Source organism: Momordica charantia, assembly GCF_013281855.1.
Source record: "Momordica charantia cultivar OHB3-1 chromosome 4 unlocalized genomic scaffold, Mcharantia_2.0 BLBB01000004.1, whole genome shotgun sequence".
Classification (NCBI taxonomy): domain Eukaryota; kingdom Viridiplantae; phylum Streptophyta; class Magnoliopsida; order Cucurbitales; family Cucurbitaceae; genus Momordica; species Momordica charantia.
The window spans coordinates 23,081,120-23,101,604 of record NW_028275162.1 but is presented as its reverse complement, the minus strand read 5'-3'; the positions used below and the strand labels follow the sequence as shown (position 1 = coordinate 23,101,604).

Sequence of the window (20,485 nt, the reverse complement as noted above, 5' to 3'; positions counted from 1 at the left end):
ATTCTTCTTCCAGCTCTTTGCCCTTGGTAACTTAGCTCTTGTTGACCTTTGAAAATCTTCAAAATATGCTTATGAGTACACTGAGTTCTCTTCCTCTCTGGAGCCACCATAACTTGTGCATGCCTCTTCTTGATATTTGGTAGATCAAAAAAGTTGTTGCTAATTATAATCGTACCGATAAGCATTCAACACCTTAAATTTCGTTCAATAACAATTTTTTAAAAAATGAGGTTACTCTCAAATCATGTTTGTTCTTAGATGTTGATTAAGATTACAAAGGAAAATAGAAGGTTATTTTCTAAAACAACTATCAGGCACAAAGCCAGAGTTATCCAGTAGCTCCCATAGCTTACGTGGCAAGTGGACAAAAATATTAAAGCAGTAGCAGGCAGCAGGAGCAGCCCAAATGTCCACGCCCCCAAAAAGAAAGAGCCCTGTTTGGTGAAAGCAGAAAAAGGATTCTTTTCTGATCAAATTTTCTTTGGAAAATGGAGCAGATTTTTCTGCACAACACTCATGTAGTAAAACAAGTCCAATGGCTGCATCTTGGAATTGGGAGAGATAAAACAAAATTGTCAATGTTAGAACATATCTGCCACTTTCTTCAGATCTGATGCGTTTCAGGTGCAAGAATTTAGAACGAACACGTCACTCAAAATTGGAACTTGTAAAAAATTTATGAACATTATGATTTATGAGTAACAATCACATTGTCGCCGGCTCCGGCGCCTGTGATTGAGACACAACCAAAACTAGAAACAAAACTAAAGAGAACAGATCATTTACACAACACTCCGTTGAATCTTTGATGAATTTGTGAGCTACCCACTTCAATTTTCTCATCAAATAGTCGTGATCTGAAGCCGATGCTTTGGGATGTGGATTGGCTGAATCTGTAAGCTCTGTAATACGGTCCCGCTGGACCTCCTCTTCCAGAGATTGTTCGTTTCACCCCTTTCTTCTCCGGCCTTCTGCACTCGCCGGACCACCGGCAACGGCGGATCCAAATCCACAACGCTAAACGAATTGCAATTCCCATTTCTAGAAACATCCTTCTTACCCGAAATTGCGCAGTTCGGCGCCGCCCTTCTTCTACTGCCACAACCGTTGGCGGCGGCCGTAGACACCGACGCGGCGGTGGGGGCGGCGGACCTGGCGGAGGCTGAGGGGGAAGCCAAGAGATTTTTGCTGGAGAAGAATTTCTTCAACTTGAAATACCCAACATTGGCGTTATTTCCCTTCCTGTTGTTGAGGACGGCATTTTTGGTGGTGATCAAAATTCTGTGGGAAATCGGAAGACCGGCGACTCTGTTATTCCGCTTAACTTGACCCAAACACCCAATTCTCGGCGATAAAGGGTCGCCAGAAAATGACTCCGATCGGTCTCGGTCGCATTTCGGCTGCCGGCCGTCTTTGATAGCCGGCTTCGAACAGAGCATGGGCAGAAACACGCTTTTCTGGCGAAGATTCTTGGGGTTGAATCGATTGTATCTGTCACCCATTCTAATTTCTGCTTCTTCAAATGTCTGAGAGAAAAAAACAGAGCTTGGAGTTGGAGCTTGATGCAAAACAATGGCTTCTTCAGAATCTTGATGCTGCTCTGTTCAGTAGAGATATGGGTTTATTGGGAAGTCAACAAAAATGGGTACCAAATTCTTGGCGGTGTTTCTGAGTTAGAGCTAAAAAATGGCTGGAAATTTGTCAAATATGAACAACGTTTTGATTGAGTCTTGGCTTTTGCCCGTTTATTATTGCTGTTTTGGAAAGTAGTTAAATATTCCAAATGTAAATGTCTGGCTCCGAAATTTGTAGAAACTTTTGAGGGTAATTTGGATAAAATGCCCATATTAATACAAATAGCTTTATCCTGATTATTATTATTAGTCTCGTTGTCAAGTCAAATATTAGAATTAATAGAATGGTGATATGACATGTCATTAGATTAATTTTAACTAGTTAACTAAATTCAGTTTGATTTCTAAAAAAAAAAATAGGAGTTGCATTGGTCATAGGCTATAATGTTGAAATAAATATTCATATCAATATAAATGGCTTCACCCGCGATTGTTACTACTCTGGTTGTCAAGCCAAATATTAGGATTAATAGAAGGGTGATATGACATGTCATTAGATTAATTTTAGCTAGCTAATTAAATTCGGTTTGATCTCTCGGAAAGAGGAGTTGCATTTGTTTCTATAATGTAGAATACATTAAGAATGTTACCCAAAAGTCTATGCCTCAAAATCTTAGCATCCACGAAACAATTGATGGATCTTTACCAATTTTCTAACGTTCGATTTTAGACAAGTCAAAAACTATAAACATTAAGGTATGATAGGGTAAACAACAGAGAACAAGTTGATGGGTATTATGTTACTCCAACGTCTTGCTAATTGTGCTAACGATTGAGACAAAACAAATATAGTCTTTGTATGCAATATCAAATCATTTTAATTTGTAGAAATATCAACATGCCGATGATAGTGACGAGAGAGAGGAGGGTCAAAGATTAACAACCAAAAAGGTGGGAATGGGATAGGGGCAAAGATGGAATTGGGTTGGTTTGGTGGTGTGTGGAAATTTGGTTAAGTTGAAGCAAAGTGAAGGAGGCATCTTTAATAATTAGTGGTCCTCTCTCTTTCTTTTTCTTTTACACAATCAAAGCAATTCAATTCAATTTGATCCATGCCAATGCCAATGCCAACTTCACACGCTATTGCCATTTACTTTGCTAAATCATATGCCTTTGTCTCCTTCACTTCACATCTTACCCAAAAAGAAAGAAAAAAAATCCTCATTTTCATTTCTTTTGTTATCTCTTTCCAACCCACATAATTAAGCCCATTTTTTTAATTAATATTGCTCCACTATCAATGAAATTCTATTTTGTAACTTAGTGTTAAAAATGACAAGTTGAGCTACAAATTTAATTTTGAGATCAAAGATCTATTAGACACAAATTTAAAAGTTAGTCTAATAAGTCTCTAAAGTTTTAAAAATTGACTTATTAGACACAAATTGGAAGTTCATGATGGGGTTTGTAAAGTTTAAAAACCTATTATATACGATATTGAAAGTTTGGGAATTAATTAGACATATTTAAACTTAAATGACTTATCTTACGTAATTCTGAAGACTCATAGACAATCGTATCTATCAAGTATAATATCTAGTTTCAAAATGGGTGGATCAAGATTTTTTTTTTTTAATGCAATAGAAAGATATATAGAGAAAAACTAAAACATGTATATATTAAACTTCATAGAGGAAAAGAATTAGAAGTTTTTTTTTCCAAAGCGAGCATAACTCAATAGTAATTGACATAAGGTTGTGAGTTCGATTTTCTACCCTTATATGTTGTATTTAAGAAAAAAAAATCTTTTTTTTAATAATTTTTTTTCCTTTTTTGTTAATTACCTTACCTCAACTTAATTCTTAGTAAATTACATTGTACTCACCAATCTCGCTCAATCTCAAAATCTGAAGTTAATAGAAGAAGAAACAAAGATCCAATTTTTGAAGTAATTTTTTTAACCAATAAATAGTATCATGGAGATTATTTAAATAAATTTAAAAAAAAAAAGTATTTTGATGGAGACGTATTTTGAAAGTGGTCAAAGGGTAGGAGAAGAAAATACTTCCACGAGATTTAATTAAGTATAATTGTTTTTTTCTCATCTTACAAGAGCTAAGTATTTGACTTTGTCCCATCGCTGACACGTCTAAAACACACGCTTATTAGAACGTTTTATTAAGTTACTCGTAATCTTATTTAATTGTACCCAAAAAAATGTCTTATCTTAGTACGACTCGCTAAAAGGGGTATTTTATTTATTAAAAAAAAGTGACTTTTTTTTTCAAAAAATAATTTAAAATATATATTTTTTAGTTTAGCTTCTAGCTGTAGCTGCAGCTCCCTTTGCTTCGAGGCCGGATTGTCAGAAGTGGCCCCCCGTCCTACAACGTACCGAACATCGACGAACTTCCCACAACAGCCGTCCGATTCGAATCACCGTCCCACAATCAAGATTTGTCAGAACAATATCGGCCAGCCACGTATGCAACCTCCAAACACGTGGCCGGATCCTATCAACCACTGATTGACGGCAGGGTCAATGCCACGTCAGAGGTAGAGCATATGCAGGTCACGTGCGATAGGCAATGGCGACAACGGAAGCATGTGAGCACGTGGGAGGCACGCTAAAGTCGCGGTATCCCAAACTCCATTACAAGCATTTTAACTTCTTTTCTCTTTTTTTTTGGGTATATAATTATTTATTTATAAGAACTTTTTCATTATTAACTCTTTATTTATTATTTTTTTGTTTGACCATTTGGCCGCACATCTTGGAACAACCCATCATTTTTCCTTTATGCTTCAAACTACATTTAATTTTCATTTCAATCTCAAGACATTATTATAAACTTGTAAAATATATTACTTTAGACATTATTGTAAAAGTACGTACCAATCACTTTTTCGAGGATATCAACATCAAAATAGTTAATTCTTGAATCATTGATATCAATTATTTTATTTTTGACCAATTTGCATAGTTAATTAGTTGGCGCACATGTGAATCCAACTTCAATCTGAATTTATCATATTCGATTAATGGGTGGTTCTCATTTCATATTTATATAAAACAAATTATAAACTCGGTCTAATAAAAGAAAAAAAATAAATAGTCATAGTTTCAAATGACACCATTATGTGGTTTAAAAAATGGGGTTTTCAAACACTTGTGTCAATTAGTATAAAAGTATCAAAATTAGTTTCAATGAGATTGATACACATGATATACATAGAATAAGTCACCAGCAGTAATTCAGTATATTAAAAAAAAAAAAAAAACAGTAAATCTTACATTACAGATAACAGCAGTGTCTAGGAGTTAACCAGTATGCAATTTTCCCGAAAAGAAAAAGAAAACAGAGGAGAATATCTCATGGGGATCAGTAGAGCAGAAAATTTAGCAGAAAACGCCAAAGCAGAAGAGGATGAGAAGCAAATAAAAAAGGCTTATTATTTGAAAAAGGCAACAGAAAATAGCAAGGCACATGTAAATGAAGATTTCCCAATCAAGCAAAGCAAAGCAAGCAGCCTTTTTTTTTTTGCATTTGCATTTGCATTTGCATTATTAGTGCTTTTGGTCCCAACAAAGATTTTGAAATGCAATAAAGTTTCAGAAAAATAATGGACATGTTTCCCTAATATGCATGTGTTAAGGGCAGTGGTAATAGTTGTAAAGCATTAAGACAGAGTTGGCTGCTTTTGTTTTTGTTTGGTCCTCCATGCTTTTTCTTCACTTACTTCATAATTGCTTATGTATCGCCAATTTTTTTCTCTTAATTCTCTCGTCCTCCTACCTTATTAACAAAATCTCATCTCATATCAAATGGGCAGCAGTTCGAAATGTTGGCTATAAAACACAGAAATTGTGCTAATAAACAGGCCTCTTTTTGGAAATAAAAAACTTAAGAGCATGTTTGACCCACGATATGGAACCTAGATTTATATAGATTCTGTATGGATACAATGGAAGAATTAAGTTATCAAATTTTTTTAAATCATATGGTCTATATTTCATGGTTGTGATCTATAAAAGTGGGTGTGTGTAGTCGTTGCATGGATTTATGTAGAACTTGGAATTAGCAAACTTGTCATTTAAGATAAATAAAACCTATAGGTCAAAGTAAGCTCGATTTCTTAATTCTAGACTATTCAAAACCATCCCAGAAACTAAGCATGCCATAAAACCATCCTGGTTTGATCTAGTAGTCCATCAGACCCCAAGTAAATAGTAAAGAGCTTAGAAGGAATGAGTTCAAACCATGGTGGTCACCTACCTAAAATTTAATATTCTACGAATTACTTAGGCAACCAAATGAGTTGGGTCAGGTGGTACACACGGATTTAAAAAAATAAAACCAAGCATGCCATAAATGGCTATTATCAAACAAACTCTGGGTAGTTTGACATGTACACACGGATTAATTTAATCACATCAATGTTGCAGAAATAATATTTTACTGCCATACATAAATAAAATAAAATAATTAAATGTAATTAAACGCACACATCAGATTATGAACGTTTTAGGTGTGAGTTTTAGATTTTGACCTTTCCATCATACCGAGTTTGAATATAAAGCAGAGGTCACAATCAAAGGGAAGAAAGGCTCCGACTTGGAAACCACTATCTATTTATAATAATTTTGCAGGCAACTAATCTAATAGCATTTTTTCCACGCCTAACTTATCACCAAACGCGATTTCTATAATCCCACTGCCCAGAGATTAACCATTATACTCATGCTCTGTCTTTGTCTTCTAGTTCTAGCTGACAATTCCCTTATTATTGAATAAAAGTTAAATCCACGCATGAGAATCTGAGATTAGTCTAGCTTTATGTCCAAAAATGTCCAATAAGAATGTAAATTATCAACATATATTTATATAAATTTAAATCTTTTCAAATTGTAAACTTATCAATGTGATCCTGAATGAAATTGCTACAATGATACAAGTGGAGGAAAAAAACAGAAACATACTTGTGGAAGCAAGCCAGGATGAAACTTTGATAGTCCGGCAGTCATTAGCTCGTCTTCGTGGGGAATTTTTGATTTCCTGTCCATTGCCAGATCCAAAATCAAGCTAAATTTCCATTATTGATCCTCCTTGTGATGGCTATCAACCTGCGATCCGATCCTACACGTGACAATTGCTTGTTGCCAATTCCTGATGAACAAAAGATTGAGAAAGCAAAGCAAGATAACTGGACCGAAAACATTTGACCGGTCCCGAAAGCTTTTTGAAGGTGCTAGGATTGGGGTATCTTGTCGTTTCCTTCATGCTGAAGTAGTACTACCTTGTCTTGTGGTAACCCTGATCCAACGCTTTCTTCTCCAAACAGTGAGATTCCATCTGGGCCATCAATTCTCTTATGTGTCTCTCCAGCTGACTCCTCATTTGACGTCACATCTCTAATACCTTCAGGTTCTTTGAAAGATTCAGGACGATGATGGGATTGCATTTCAGAATGTGACACAGAAACGGATGAAGTCGTCAGACTCAATCCTTTGGAAAGAGAAATGTACTTGAAAACTAGTTGTTTGTATTGACTGAGCAGCTCATCTACGTCATTGAATGTAAGATCCCCAACTTGGGCAAATAAATATGGATAATCTCTGAAGGCTTGCCTCCCTGTGTGATCGTTTAAAAGAATGGCTGCACCCTTATTCTCCAAATCTGAGAGCGATGGTTCTTCCATTACTGTCGACTGATCTTTGGCACATGATGCCTCAGTTCTGGGCTTTGCTTCTGCGGATTTGGGTATAACTGCAGGTTCAGTACCAACATTTGAAGCTTGAGAACTGGATTTTACAAGTCCTGAATTGCGGACAACCCCTTCATCCAAGTTACTTTTATTAGAGATAGCTTCAGCATCAGTAGAGAGACCAGATAGAAGTGCTCGAGCAGATTCCATCTTATTTTCAAACTCAATTTCATCCATTGAGAGGGCTTTTGCATCAATGTTTGAGATAAAGGACTCAGCAGAAAGTACGTTTGTGAAAAAATATGCTGCTTCTCCAGTTAATCGATTTTGTCCCCTGTATCGTTGTATATACAATAAATTTGAGTGCAGTTGTGGAGGGTTTGCCTACAAGAGATCGTGCATGAAAAACACATTTATGAGAATGGTGTGATAAATTCCCACATTTTATACCAAAATGACTATATAATAAAATATGACAGAGAATTTTGTGCTGTTTTTACCGCCAACTTTTCAGTTGAATTTCAATTAGAGATTATTAGAGATTTTCAGTGGCATTATATGAGGAGAAATCATATGCTCAAATGCTGACATGTAAGAATATATGCTCTAGCACAAACATTGCTTCATAAGTAATCACATTATTGAATACGAAAAAACTAATTTAAAGTAACCATATTATACATCACCTTTATGATAACATAAATAAGGACAGGAAGGAATTCATCAGCCCCGGGAGGATTCTCATTTGAAGCAACGGAAGCATTAATTAGTAAGTTACTGATGACCTTACAACAATTGAGGAGACACACAAGTTTGTCCCTTGGAGCTTTGTACATGTTAATCTTCAGGAGTTCTTTCTGAGCAAGCTGCAAATAAAAATGTAAACATGCATGTGAGACTTGTATTAATTATTAACAAAGATTCAGATGGTTGAAAATTCCTCATACTAAAATGCGAGTCATGACCTTGTTCAAAAAAATGAAAGTTTCGGTTATAAAATAGAAGACTTGAGAAACAAACTTTGAAGTAAAGAAACAATGTTGTCAGATAGGAGAATAAGAACTGGCCTAAGTTGAAGAAACTTTGTTCAAATCTCCATAGCAAGAACGCACCACCAAAGGTTTCATGTTTCCCTGACTTTCTCCCACCTTTTTCATGGAAAACCAAAAACTTAACTCGAGAATTGTCTAGAACCCGGGGGGGAGGGGGGGGGGGGGGGGGGGGGGGGGGGTGGAATTCATGAGAAAAGTTTAAATCAGACCCGTCATGCATTACAGAACCCAATGGGATTTCATAATCATTAGAAGTAAATATCCACAACATTTTAATGTTTGTCTTATTTACTTTCCATTATGAATAGGAATCAGCTGATCAAAAAAATTTGAAATTTGTTCTCCAGAAATTCCAGCTACACTTTTGTCATCTCAAGACGAGAAAACAACAAGCCTATAGAAAGTTTTTTTGTAGACATTTTTATTGTATATTTGTATCTTTAAATAGAAAAGATCTATCATGTAAATGTTTCATAGATGAGAAGATAATGGAGAGAAGATAATTCCCAATTTAAACTAATAAATATGGTTCTTAAAAATGCTCGCAAAATGTACAATATCAAATAACTTTGAAGTATGATTTATGCCCAAACAAACAATCATGAGGATCTAAACTATAAGAGAGAGAAAATGATTGCAGTACAAATTATATGGAGATCACTTGACTTTGACCTTTACTCACCAACCATGACGTTTCATTTTGGAAATTCGGTTTGATATCCAAATTTTCTGGCCTAGCAAACTGTTGAATCAATGCAATTTTATCAGAAAGTTGTTCGTCAATTTTTACATCATCTCGAAGCGAAGCATATACACGAGTAAATAACTTTGTCATGACATACTTCTCCAGTCCCTGTATAAAAAAGAAGGGGGTGCATGAGAAAGAGAATTAATATTAGAAATAATAAATATCATTTAAGCAACAAATTTGGATGCAAAGATATGTTATGATGAATACATAATATGTTCATTTGGGAAGACTACTTGCAGAGTTTTCCAAATATATGCTCCAAGATAAAATATCTTGGTCTTTTCTATAACATTTATTTTTTTAATTTGTTAAATATACAAGGACAGGACAGGAACACAATATGCGTTATTCGTTTAATCAGGTAGGCTTGTTTTACCATCATGTTTAACTATAGCAAATGGATTATACATAAAGATGTTTTAAAACTATAGTCTTTTTGTCCAGACCTTTTACCCTAAAAAAATTAATCATTCACCTCATTCTCCTCGTTATTGAGATGAAAAACAAATCATCATTAATTATAAAGATTTACACATGCTCAAAAGTAGTAAACTTACCTCACCAGCACTTTCGAGCTCTTCCTCTGAGCAACCGGACCAAAGTGGATGAGCTCTGAAAGCTCCCTCCATTTTAGCAAAGAATTCTTGTACTGAAGCACTGTCCCTCTCAGGATCAGGAGCATTGTTCGAAAATGACACAATAAAGCTGCCAGTACATAATGTTCAGTCTAAACTTTATGCAGTTTTATAGTTTAGTTGAAAATCAACATTCGACATCCTATAATCAAGCAAAATATATGCAGGAGAAAGATTTATCTCCTTCTCCAGAGAGAACATAATCAACGTGAGTAATCACTGCCAAACTCTTTTATTATAAAGTAACAATTTCAATCTGAAAATTGACAAACTGAAACATACTCACACATACACATCTATGCATGTATATACTCTATGCGTCGGGCCTCAAAATCTTCAGTCCTCCCAGTGTATGTCAAGTTTAAATTTGAAACCACCTCAACTCCAGAGCATTAGGTAGTCACATAAGGTATTTTACTATCACAAGTATGTGGTATCAAAGGTATTTCAATTAATGACCAACAGGTATCCAATGGCTTTACCATTATGCCGACCTCATGAAGCTACTCTTGTATAAGAATTGGATTCATCTTGCAGATAACATAATTTTTTTAGATAAGAAGCTTGCATATAACATAATTACTAAACTGTGCCACTAGGAACTAGCTATAAATCTTTTTACTTCAGAGACCCATAACTGCTATTCCAGCTAGAGAATGCAGTCTGTGAGACCATTTATAAGAGTGCTTTTCTCCTTCTCGAAAAAAATGATTCAACTGGTTTAAGTTCTGGTGGACAAGAATTTGAATCTTCAAATACTAAAAGTGGGTGCCAACTAGAAATCTAAAACCGAAGGCCGAAATGATGAAGTGCATCTCCAGCGACAACCTAATCAATAGAGTAATTGTTACTAATCTCCAATCTAACGGTAACAACATCAACCATAAAATCACATTAGGCACTGAGTTTCAGCTTGAATAAACTATACTACTTCACAGGCCCAACTTAACTTCTTCCATTGATGACCACGAAAATTTTCTCCAAAAGTAAATGAACTTCAAAGTAGCAAATACTTTTTCAAACAATCAGCCATTGTCAATAGCAATCAGTTCGAGGTCAAGACAGAAGAGTTAGAAAAAGAACAATGAGCAAGCATTGTAATTAACGTGTAAACAAATCAGATAATAATTGAAGGAACGAACACAATACACTAATTGAAGTAAATAAAAATTCTATATTTTGCACATATCATTCGAATGGAAAACAAATTTACCTTTTAATGGATTTGACGAAATCTGAAGCTGATGGTTGACGCATGCGCTCGAGAAAGTCGTGCAGACCCAAAAAAACGTCGGCGTTCTCCATTCCCCACCGGGCGTCTGAAATTCTCAAGCAAATCCTCGATCCTTCACTTTTGGTCGAAGAACTCTGAGCATCAGCTAGAGGAAAATCTCTGAGAGCACGAGGGACAGTGAATGTGATGTGCAATTCTTCGATAGAAGAAAACAAAGCACTTCCTCGCCATGATCGTAATTAAATTTCAACAAATTAAGATCCCCCACTTTATGATTAACTGGGCTCGCAGGCCCAATCCAATTACGGCCCATAACAAGAGAATGGTAAAAATGGGCCAGGGTTTAGAGCCCAACGCAATATTGCAATCTGCTCAGACAAAGTTTCGTTCCACCTTCAGCAATGAAAGCACTTTTTTTTGGGGGTATTTTGGTCCTTTTACTAAATTGACAGAAGTTTTCATAACATCATGTGAACTTGTGTTAGGTTAGGGCAAACTACATATTTAGTATTTTTCAAAAATAAAAAATGAAAACTACATATTTAGTATATCAACTTTGATTAGTGTGTCTTTTTGATCAGTTACCTTTTTAGAAAGTTTCAGTTTTCTAAGAAGCTATTTAGAAGAAGCCATTTAGTAACCATTCCGTTGTTAGTTTTATGTTTTTGAAAATTATGTTTGTTTGCTACCATCTTATTATTAAGATTTTCACCATTATTGCAAACATTTTTCAATTAAGTTTCACAGAAAACAAAATTAAGTATTTTGAAAATTACTTCTTTTTGTTTTCAAAATTTGACCTAGATTTTGAAAATATTTATAAAAACTTAGATAACAAAATAAAGAATGGACTTAGAGTAATGTTCGTAAACTTAATTTTTAAGAATAGAAAATCAAAATGAAATGGTTATCAAACAAAGCTTAAATTTTTGTATTTTATTCTTAACACGTTTTTGTCATAAATACCATTGCTTAAATGTGACATAACAATTGAACTAACCTATAGTGAAATATTTAGCACAACATGACATGAGACCATGCCTACTCTTCCAATTTTTCGTCCCGCTCTCCCTGTTGTGTTTACTCACTTGATCTACTTCCTAATGTCATATCATACCAAATTATCATTTCTACGTTCACTCAACCATTATTTAACGATATTAATGACAATAAATATTAAAGCCAAAACCAAAAGTTCAAGGACGAAGACTAATTAAAATTTGTAATGACTTATCGAAATACAGCGACCAAGATTGTAATTTGATTTACAAGCAATATTGCAATAACATGGAGTGTAGCATAAAATCGAAAGATAAGGACTCAGTTTGGTAACGTTATTGTTTCTTATTTCCCATTTCTCGTTTCATGCTTCCTGATTCTAATATTTTTAGAATTGGAACCAGGAATACATTTGATAATCATTTATGTTTATTGTTTCTTAAAAAAAAAATAGAAACAAAAATATGTTTGATAACAATTTTCTGTTTCCTATTTTTATTTTTTATTTATTTAGTATAATAACTTGTGAGGTTGAATTCAACCCCATAAACCATTGATTGAAAATGTATACGTTAACTCATTTTTAATTTTAATTAAAATAAATCTAGTGGATATGTTATAAAAAGATATAACATATCCTTATAATTTATTAAAAAAAATAATATAATTTACAATATAATTTTATTTTATAAAAAAACTAAATTATTAGCTTTACCTACAGAACAAATTTTTAAACTATTTTTAATTTAAAAAATAGAAAAAATATTTTTTTTAAGATAACATATTAGCTTTAAATAAAGGAAAAGTTTTTAAACTATTTTTTATTTAAAAAAATATAACACCTTTAAATAAAGGATAAAATTTTAAACTTTTTTTAATTTAAAAACTAGAAAATAATTTTGTTTTATTTGAGAAAATATAAAAGATGAGAGAAAAAGGAAACCTATAAGCAAATTTACATTATATGAGATTTCAATCTTGGCCGATGACGTTGAAGAGATTGCAAATGTGCATTTAAACCAATTGGCCAACAACCGGAGATGAACATTTTTTCACGAAAGATGCATTTTTAATAAAACTGGCTCGAACATTAAAAAAAAAGGGAAAAACATGAAAATTTGACTTCTTTTTTAAAAACATTTCTCAAATTAAAGAAACGAAAAATGGGATGAATTAATAAACATGTCAATTTCTAAAAAGAATGAAAAACGGAAAATAGAAAACAGAAAAATTATCAAACGAGACTTATCAAAGAATGGTGGAAACTTTTTATTTAAGAAAATTTAATCGCAAAAGACTAAACGAGGGTATGGGAGGGAAATGGTTGTTTATGCTATATTTCTAGTTTAGAGAAATGCGCTACTTTTAAAAAAAGCACTCAATTATATGTTATTTCAGGAAAAATAGCCGCATTTTTTGCATATCGTGGTGTTGACATGTACATGACATCCACGTGGCCCAATAAGGTTCATCAAAAGTGACCGCTGGCGTTTGCAGACCGGAAAGCGCATATAAGCATCCAATGTTCTCTCTCCATGCTCTTGGACGGATGACCAGATCAACAAACAAGTGGGCCCAGAATAACTATTAAAAAAATACATTTTTAAATCTTTTGCCACTTGTAGTATTTTGATGCTTATTTATTTTTGCGTAAATATTACATCCTCCCTACATTTTTATGCTTGTTTTATTGATTTTTTTTTTCTTGACAGTTTGTTTTATTGAATTTTAAACATTACTCTTTAGTCCATATTTGTATGAAATTTTGTTTCAATCATTATTGTTAATCCAGGTTCATAATCTCAATATATATTAGTTTATTTCAAAATCTAAAATATGATATACTATGTATGCCTTCTAATATTTGTTCACATATACATCAAATATCATGATCAGTCAAATGTTTGTTTCACAATTACGAGAGTAAAAGTAAACAACAATAATATTTTTAATGAATTTTTATGCAAAATTTATGGAGAAACATCAAAATATTTAAAATTTAAGATAAACTTGAATATTCCAAACTATAGTAGACTGAGATTTTTATTTTATAATGATTTAGTCACTTGTTCAACTTTTGATGTTGAAAATCTATTTCATATTCCATACTTAAGTTGATTCGTAAATTCAAATATACACCTCCATATTTATTGTATAATATTTTAAAGAAAAACTTAATTGTTATTTTTTTAATATCAAACCATTATGGATAACAATAATATTTCGTATCTTTTTTCAATACAACAGATGTAGAGATGAATAATTGAATAAAGTCTGCGAATAATTAAAAAAGGGGGCAAATATAAAAATGTGAAAGGAAGAAAATAATGAAGCAGCTGACGTGTATTTCTCAAATATATAAACTGGTCGTCACTATCAGCCACAGCGTACGGTCCAGATTCACTCCTCACTCGCTGGTTCTCTTTTTATCCACTTTCTCCTCCTTCTCCGATTTCCAATTCCCTTTCCCTTTCTCTCTCCTTCGCCGATTTCCTCTCTCTAACATTCCCACACAACCATGTCGCTGGGGAAGAGGCTCCGCCCTTCAATCAACCGGACCTCCAGCCTCAAGGAGATCATCTTCGACGTCGGCGGCGGCGGCGGCGCTCCCGGAGAAGATCCGCCACCGGAAAACCCTAACTCCGCCTTCGATCCACGGCTTTTGGCCATGCTCTCGCCGAGAAATAATCGGAGGCATTCCGATGAGTTTCCGCGGTCGCCTCAGTTCCTCCGAGCTTGCTGTCTCTGCCACCGCCGCCTCATCCCCGGCCGAGACATATATATGTACAAGTGAGTAACAATCGCGAGTAGGGATTCGAAACCACTTTTCAAATGAGTACCTATTATTAAAATTTATGAAAAGTACTTGAAATTAAACTGTTCACGTTCTCTGAAGTGATACAAATTCACCCTAAATCGTTCGAATTGATATAATTTGTAGGAATTGTGCGGAGAAATTGATGCGGTTTTTTTTTTATAATTTTGGTGATTGATGTGGACAGGGGAGAAAGCGCGTTCTGTAGTGCAGAGTGCAGGCAGCAGCAGATGAATCAGGATGAGGCGAAGGAGAAGCGTTTGATGGCGCCGAAGAATGGAGCCGCAGCGGTCGCATCAGCTACCTCCACCGTAGCAAAAGTCTCTGCGATTAATGGCGAGACTGTCGCCGCCGTGTAGCCGCCGCAGATAACTGTAGATGTAAAGGCAGCCGCCACGCACGTGCCAGCTTTCTATCAACGCGTATAAATACAATATTATATATGTATATTTATAATATATATATATAGATGTTTATGCAAACTTAACTGGGCAAAAATTTTGGAGCTGCTGTAACATTTATGTTAATATTTCTCTTTGATGGAAATATATGTTTTATGTGTAAATAAGTTGATTCGGTCTAATTTTTAGTCAAAATCGTGTTTATTGGTTTAAGAAAAATAAGAAACGGACACTACAATCAGTTTTCGCAATAATTGAAGTGGTTGTACAAAACAAATCAGCTCAGTTGATTAAAAGTCAAATCAAATGAATTACAGACTTATTTGATGCTAACGCGATCATAGTTGAGAGGTAAATGGTATTTATTATTTCTTCCTATATTCAAATTTTTATACTTTTACTCTATTTGTACAAAAAAAAATATTTCATTTGATAATTTTTTGTTTTATATTAAAAACAAAACTACTTCTTTAATTCTAAATTTTGGCTTATATCTTAAAAAGTCATCAGAAAGTAAATAACAAAAAGAAAAAAAACACAGGTGGAAATAATGTATATAAATTTGATTTTTAAAAATAGAAAAATGAATAGTTTGGTTTTTGAAAATGGTGAAGATGAGGTGTTAATTTTTGTTTAAAATTTTTACATAATTGAACTAATTGAAGACAATGGGTTGGAATCAAATTGAAATTGAAGTTATTATTTGGAAGAGTTAATATTTTTGTGTCATGGCTCAAATCTCTCACTCCACTTATAATTTATAGATTTATGAATTATTTTTTAAAATAGCAATGAAAAATAACTAAACATTAAAGATTTAAGTAGTGGAAGATGATATTATCATCTTTCTACTCCTTCAATTACAGCATTATTAGAATATACTTAAGAGACCAATTCAACTATTCATATTTCAATAAAACAATTATTTATCTTCTCTAGTGAATATTCCAATAGTAATTTTATTCGATTGAGCTAGGTTGAAGTTATTTTTTAATTATTTAAATTTTTGTTTTAGTTGTCAATCAAAATTAATTAATTTTTTAATCAAAATTAATGAGTATTGATTATTATGATAAAATGAACACGGTTACCTATGCCCACTCCTCTCTACCATACAGTATCTAGAGTCTAGACAGTTATATTTACACAATTTCAGAATTTTAAAATATTGGAAAGCCATTTATGTATTGGAGTTTTAAGATATTGAACTTTTCAACAGGGGTTTAAAATCTGGTCAATTTAGATTGACCTTATTTTAAAAAATTGAGTATCTAGTATATTCAATCGTAAGTACATCTAATATTAATTTAATTCTTACCTTTCCAAGTTCATAATTGAATATACTATTTATTTTATTTTACAATTTTTTTCTTTGAAATCCTAATTAAAACTTATAGATTCCAACGAACAATGGCACGATTAAATTGAGAGTAGCAAAAGTAGAATTATGTATAATATGTAGCACATGCTCCTCTTATTTATAGAGAAAATTTAATTGCGTTTGATAGCCTTATCGATTTGACCCAAACAATTCAACTCACATTTCTTTGACCTCATTTTAAGTGAACCTATCACGATAATTTTTCTCGTAATAAAAACAATTGTCCAGTGAAAATGAAAAATTTAGAGTATAAAATTGGAGTGGAAAGGGATTCTCATTCTTTCTCCACTCAACAACGTGAGCTTTGAATCTGATTTGTTGAAGTATTGGCATTACCATTATGAAAAGTTAAAAAAAAAAAAAAAAAATTGAAGTTTATTTGGGGTATCATAAGAAAGGTCGAATTGATTCGTTCAAGTTTCAACCTTTTCATTTAATATTTTATTCTGTCACTCTGCATTATTTTGTTTCTAAAAAAAATATGCAAAATGTCATCATCATATACAGAGGCGCTCATAATTCATATCTTGTCCTTGGTGATTGGACCAAAAATAGGACCATGAGTCTCAACTAGTTGATGGGGAGATATTTTTAAAAATAAAATTTTAATGGCTTTATTCATAGCTTTATGAGACATTTTGAGTTGAATTTATTTTGAATATATATTTTAATTTTTGATGTCTATGAAAAACTATTGTCATCCTATTGATATGATATTAATTATTTATTATTTATATAAATATTATTACAGTATTAGTTAAGTTCTATTGATGGTTGTGACTCTTAAATACGTGTAAGTCAGTATGTTATTTTCACTAATAATACTTTGTATATGGTATCAAAGCTTATTGATACCCATAAACAGCTTCCTCAAGATCCTCTGTGAATACAAACTCTTATGCTCCAGTTCTTATCTCTTTAAATACATGTAAGTTACGATGATATTTTCACTCAATATTTAGTCTTTGTAAAATATCGAGTGAGTTGGCATAAATTTAGACAAGGAATTAAGTCGTCCACCTAAGATAAGAAAAATCAAAATCTCTAATAAAAGTATCTAAAATTTTGGAGAATAAATTTGAAAACTTAATGTATTATTTTGACTTAGTTTTACAAATTTATATCATGTAAGTTTATTATCAGCTAATGTTGATATTCACCAACGAGAAATTTTCAATTTAGCTTCTTATGTTTTAATATTTTTTAATTTGGTCCCAGATGGTGAATATTAAAATTGGTCTATGATAAACGTATATAGCATAATACTTAGTAAATTGGTTAAAACTTAACAATAAAAATAAAAAAAAAACCATCGGTATAAGAAAACTTGAAATTTCTATAAACCTTTTTAGGAATTTAGAGAAGGAATTAGAAATTTTAATATGACATTTTTCTTCTTCTAAATATTTGCCAATTCATTAAATGTTATGTTGTTTAAATTTACTATCAACTAATTTTAATATATATTTATACTAAAGTACTAAATTAAAAAATATTAAAATATGAGTGATTGAATTAACATAATAATAATAACTAAAATAACATGAAAAAAGAAACTAAAAAATAATTAAATGCGCGTGTGCCTTGCCAACGGAGAGAGAGAGAGAAATTGAAATGGAAAGTGTAAGTTGTGTATCATCAAAAATAGTGGGGAAAAAGAGGGGGGAAATCTATTGTTACTTTAAATGATTTTATGCTGTGGGAAATTGCGAATATAATATATGGCTTACACACACAGAATTAAAAAGCCAAATATAAAATCTGTTGGTCCCCACAAATTAAGCCACGTCGGACCCACGTGACGTAACAAAGAGAGCAGGTGGCAAATTATTATTCGGTTTCACGGGACCCACCTCCCTTACTTTTTTTTTCTGTTCTCCTTTACCTTTTTTTTTCCTTTCTTTTTTGATCGGGACCCAATACATAAATATCTTATGCATGCGAGTAATAATTTTTTTTTGGTGATGAGCAAACTTTTATGTTTTAGTTTTATTTTGTTGAAATTTTGGAAACAATTGCTATTTGTTAAGATTTGTGAAGTCAATATCAAAACCGAGCTAACCTATTATAAGTGAGGTCGGAAAGTGTCTAGATGTGATTTGTCTGCAAATACTAAAGAAAGAAAATATGAAATATGACTCTAGCTAAACGTAACGTATTGAAAAAGAAAGGAACATAATCACTTGTACTAGCTGAGAGCTTTGAAAAGTAGAAAATTATGTTTTCTAAATCGGTTAAGATCAAGATTTAGTTAGAGCTTATTATTGACATTATCTTTATTTATCAAAAACAACATTTTAGATTAAATTATTTGGAAAATTTTTAAATCCTAATTTTGTTTATACAAGACGAATGAACTCCATCGTTTTTTTTTATATAATGTCGGAAGGGGGATCGAACTCACAACCTTTTAATTGTGGATATATGTCAATTACCGTCGAGCTATGCTCACCTTGACAAATGAACTCCATCGTTATTACTTATTCGTTACACTCTTCTATTTCTACTTGTAATGTCTGGTTAAATTACATTTATAAGTTATGTGGTCTCAACTTTACTTTAGATTTAGTCTCAATATTTTCAAAATTATTATTGTTATCACCTGCCTAGTTTAAGCATATCACATGTGTATGTCATTATAAAATTTGAGCATGAAGCAGTAGATGTAAACAATTTTCGTTGCACAAAAACAAGAGTTACATAAATTGAATGGATGTTATTTCTTATAGAATTGAGTAAGATAACTAGAAACCGAGTTAATTTAATAATACATATGAAAAACAACAAAAAAATAAAAATCATATAAATAGAATTATGTATACGTTTCCCTTCACGTCATTATTTAAATACAATGATGTGAAAACCAACCAATTATTAAAAAAATTATAAAGCTAAGAAAAGTACTAACTAGAAAGATTGATGATATAAGTCGTCCCTATGTAAGCACTAATTGACTGAATCTTAATATAAAATAAAAAATAAATAATATCCCAATAATTTAGGGTTATAGCAATTTTCTTTTAAATTTTGTATATGCTTAAAAGTTATTTGAACGTTTTACATATTTTTTTAAATATTTAAATTTTTAGTCAAATTTAAATATAGAAGAAGTTTTTTGAAAAATTTTTCTTTTGAGTTTTTTAAGCTTTGGCTTAACTTTTGAAAATTATTTTAAAAATAGACACAAAAGAAAACTAATGTGAGTAAGCTTAATTTTTAAACATTGGAAAAAAAAAAACAAAATAGTTATCCAACCATGCTTTAGAAATAAAAATATTTTGACCAATAAAATAATAAAAAGTAAGGTTATTCGTGCTTGTTTAAAAGAGGATTTAAAGTGATTAAGGAATGAATTTTAATGACAAAACTTTTAAATTAAGCACTTAAAATTTTTAAAACCACGTAAAATTTGAAAAAAATATTTTTTCTAAAGTAAATTCAAATTTATTTTATATTATTTTTTTAAACCATACTGTTACAAATATAGAAAATTTAAAAATTGACTTATAACAAATATATATTTATACATATATATATTTAAATAGAAAATACGTTCAATTAATGGAAAACAAAGCTACAAGTGCTACATTTAAAGGCATTTCTCTAAGTGATACTTGAAGCCACATAGAAAAATTTGAGGTCCAAGATGACGTGGCGTTAGGGAGCAGCTTAGCAAGCAGGTGGGCAGACCGATTACAATTGCAAGAAATAGGAGTAAAAGATATTGAGCCAAACTCCAGATCCAAATGACGAATTTCAAGAAGATAATTGAGATCATCTCTCAACGTTGAAGTGACACTGTGAAGAAGCTGACTTGTAGAGAAGCAATCAATTCGACATGTGAATCAGGGTAGTTGAAATTTTTGGCAAACTTGAGCCATTCGATTAACGCCTTCAATTCGACACGCTGAGGAGGGAGAATGAAATTGAGGGCTTG

General features: G+C 32.3%; 3 protein-coding genes across 5 annotated transcripts; 1 reads left to right on the top strand and 2 right to left on the bottom strand.

Annotated features, from left to right (window-relative positions):
• Window positions 1-633: 633 nt before the first annotated feature.
• On the bottom strand, window positions 634-1,823 carry LOC111011846 (myotubularin-like protein). The gene has a single exon (XM_022285761.2). It carries the CDS (start codon window positions 1,500-1,502, stop codon window positions 843-845), a length of 660 nt encoding a protein of 219 aa, XP_022141453.1. The 5' UTR covers window positions 1,503-1,823; the 3' UTR covers window positions 634-842.
• A 3,182-nt stretch (window positions 1,824-5,005) lies between these two features.
• On the bottom strand, window positions 5,006-11,173 carry LOC111011952 (vacuolar protein sorting-associated protein 9A). 3 transcript variants are annotated; one of them, XR_002601471.2, is made up of 6 exons: window positions 10,932-11,173; window positions 9,641-9,788; window positions 9,015-9,185; window positions 7,967-8,146; window positions 6,556-7,664; window positions 5,006-5,371 (listed from the first exon to the last, which is right to left on the bottom strand). XR_002601471.2 is itself a non-coding variant. In XM_022285955.2 (5 exons), the coding sequence occupies exons 1-5, from the start codon at window positions 11,021-11,023 to the stop codon at window positions 6,825-6,827; spliced, it is 1,431 nt and encodes a 476-aa protein (XP_022141647.1). In that variant the 5' UTR covers window positions 11,024-11,173; the 3' UTR covers window positions 6,431-6,824. The 3 variants fall into 3 exon arrangements, 1 of the variants encoding a protein (XP_022141647.1); XR_002601472.2 differs by having other exon boundaries at window positions 5,006-5,367; XM_022285955.2 differs by lacking the exon at window positions 5,006-5,371 and having other exon boundaries at window positions 6,431-7,664.
• A 3,179-nt stretch (window positions 11,174-14,352) lies between these two features.
• LOC111011908 (FCS-Like Zinc finger 6) lies at window positions 14,353-15,334 on the top strand. The gene is made up of 2 exons (XM_022285885.2): window positions 14,353-14,741; window positions 14,954-15,334. Exons 1-2 carry the CDS (start codon window positions 14,470-14,472, stop codon window positions 15,123-15,125), a joined length of 444 nt encoding a protein of 147 aa, XP_022141577.1. The 5' UTR covers window positions 14,353-14,469; the 3' UTR covers window positions 15,126-15,334.
• The last annotated feature ends 5,151 nt before the right edge of the window (window positions 15,335-20,485 follow it).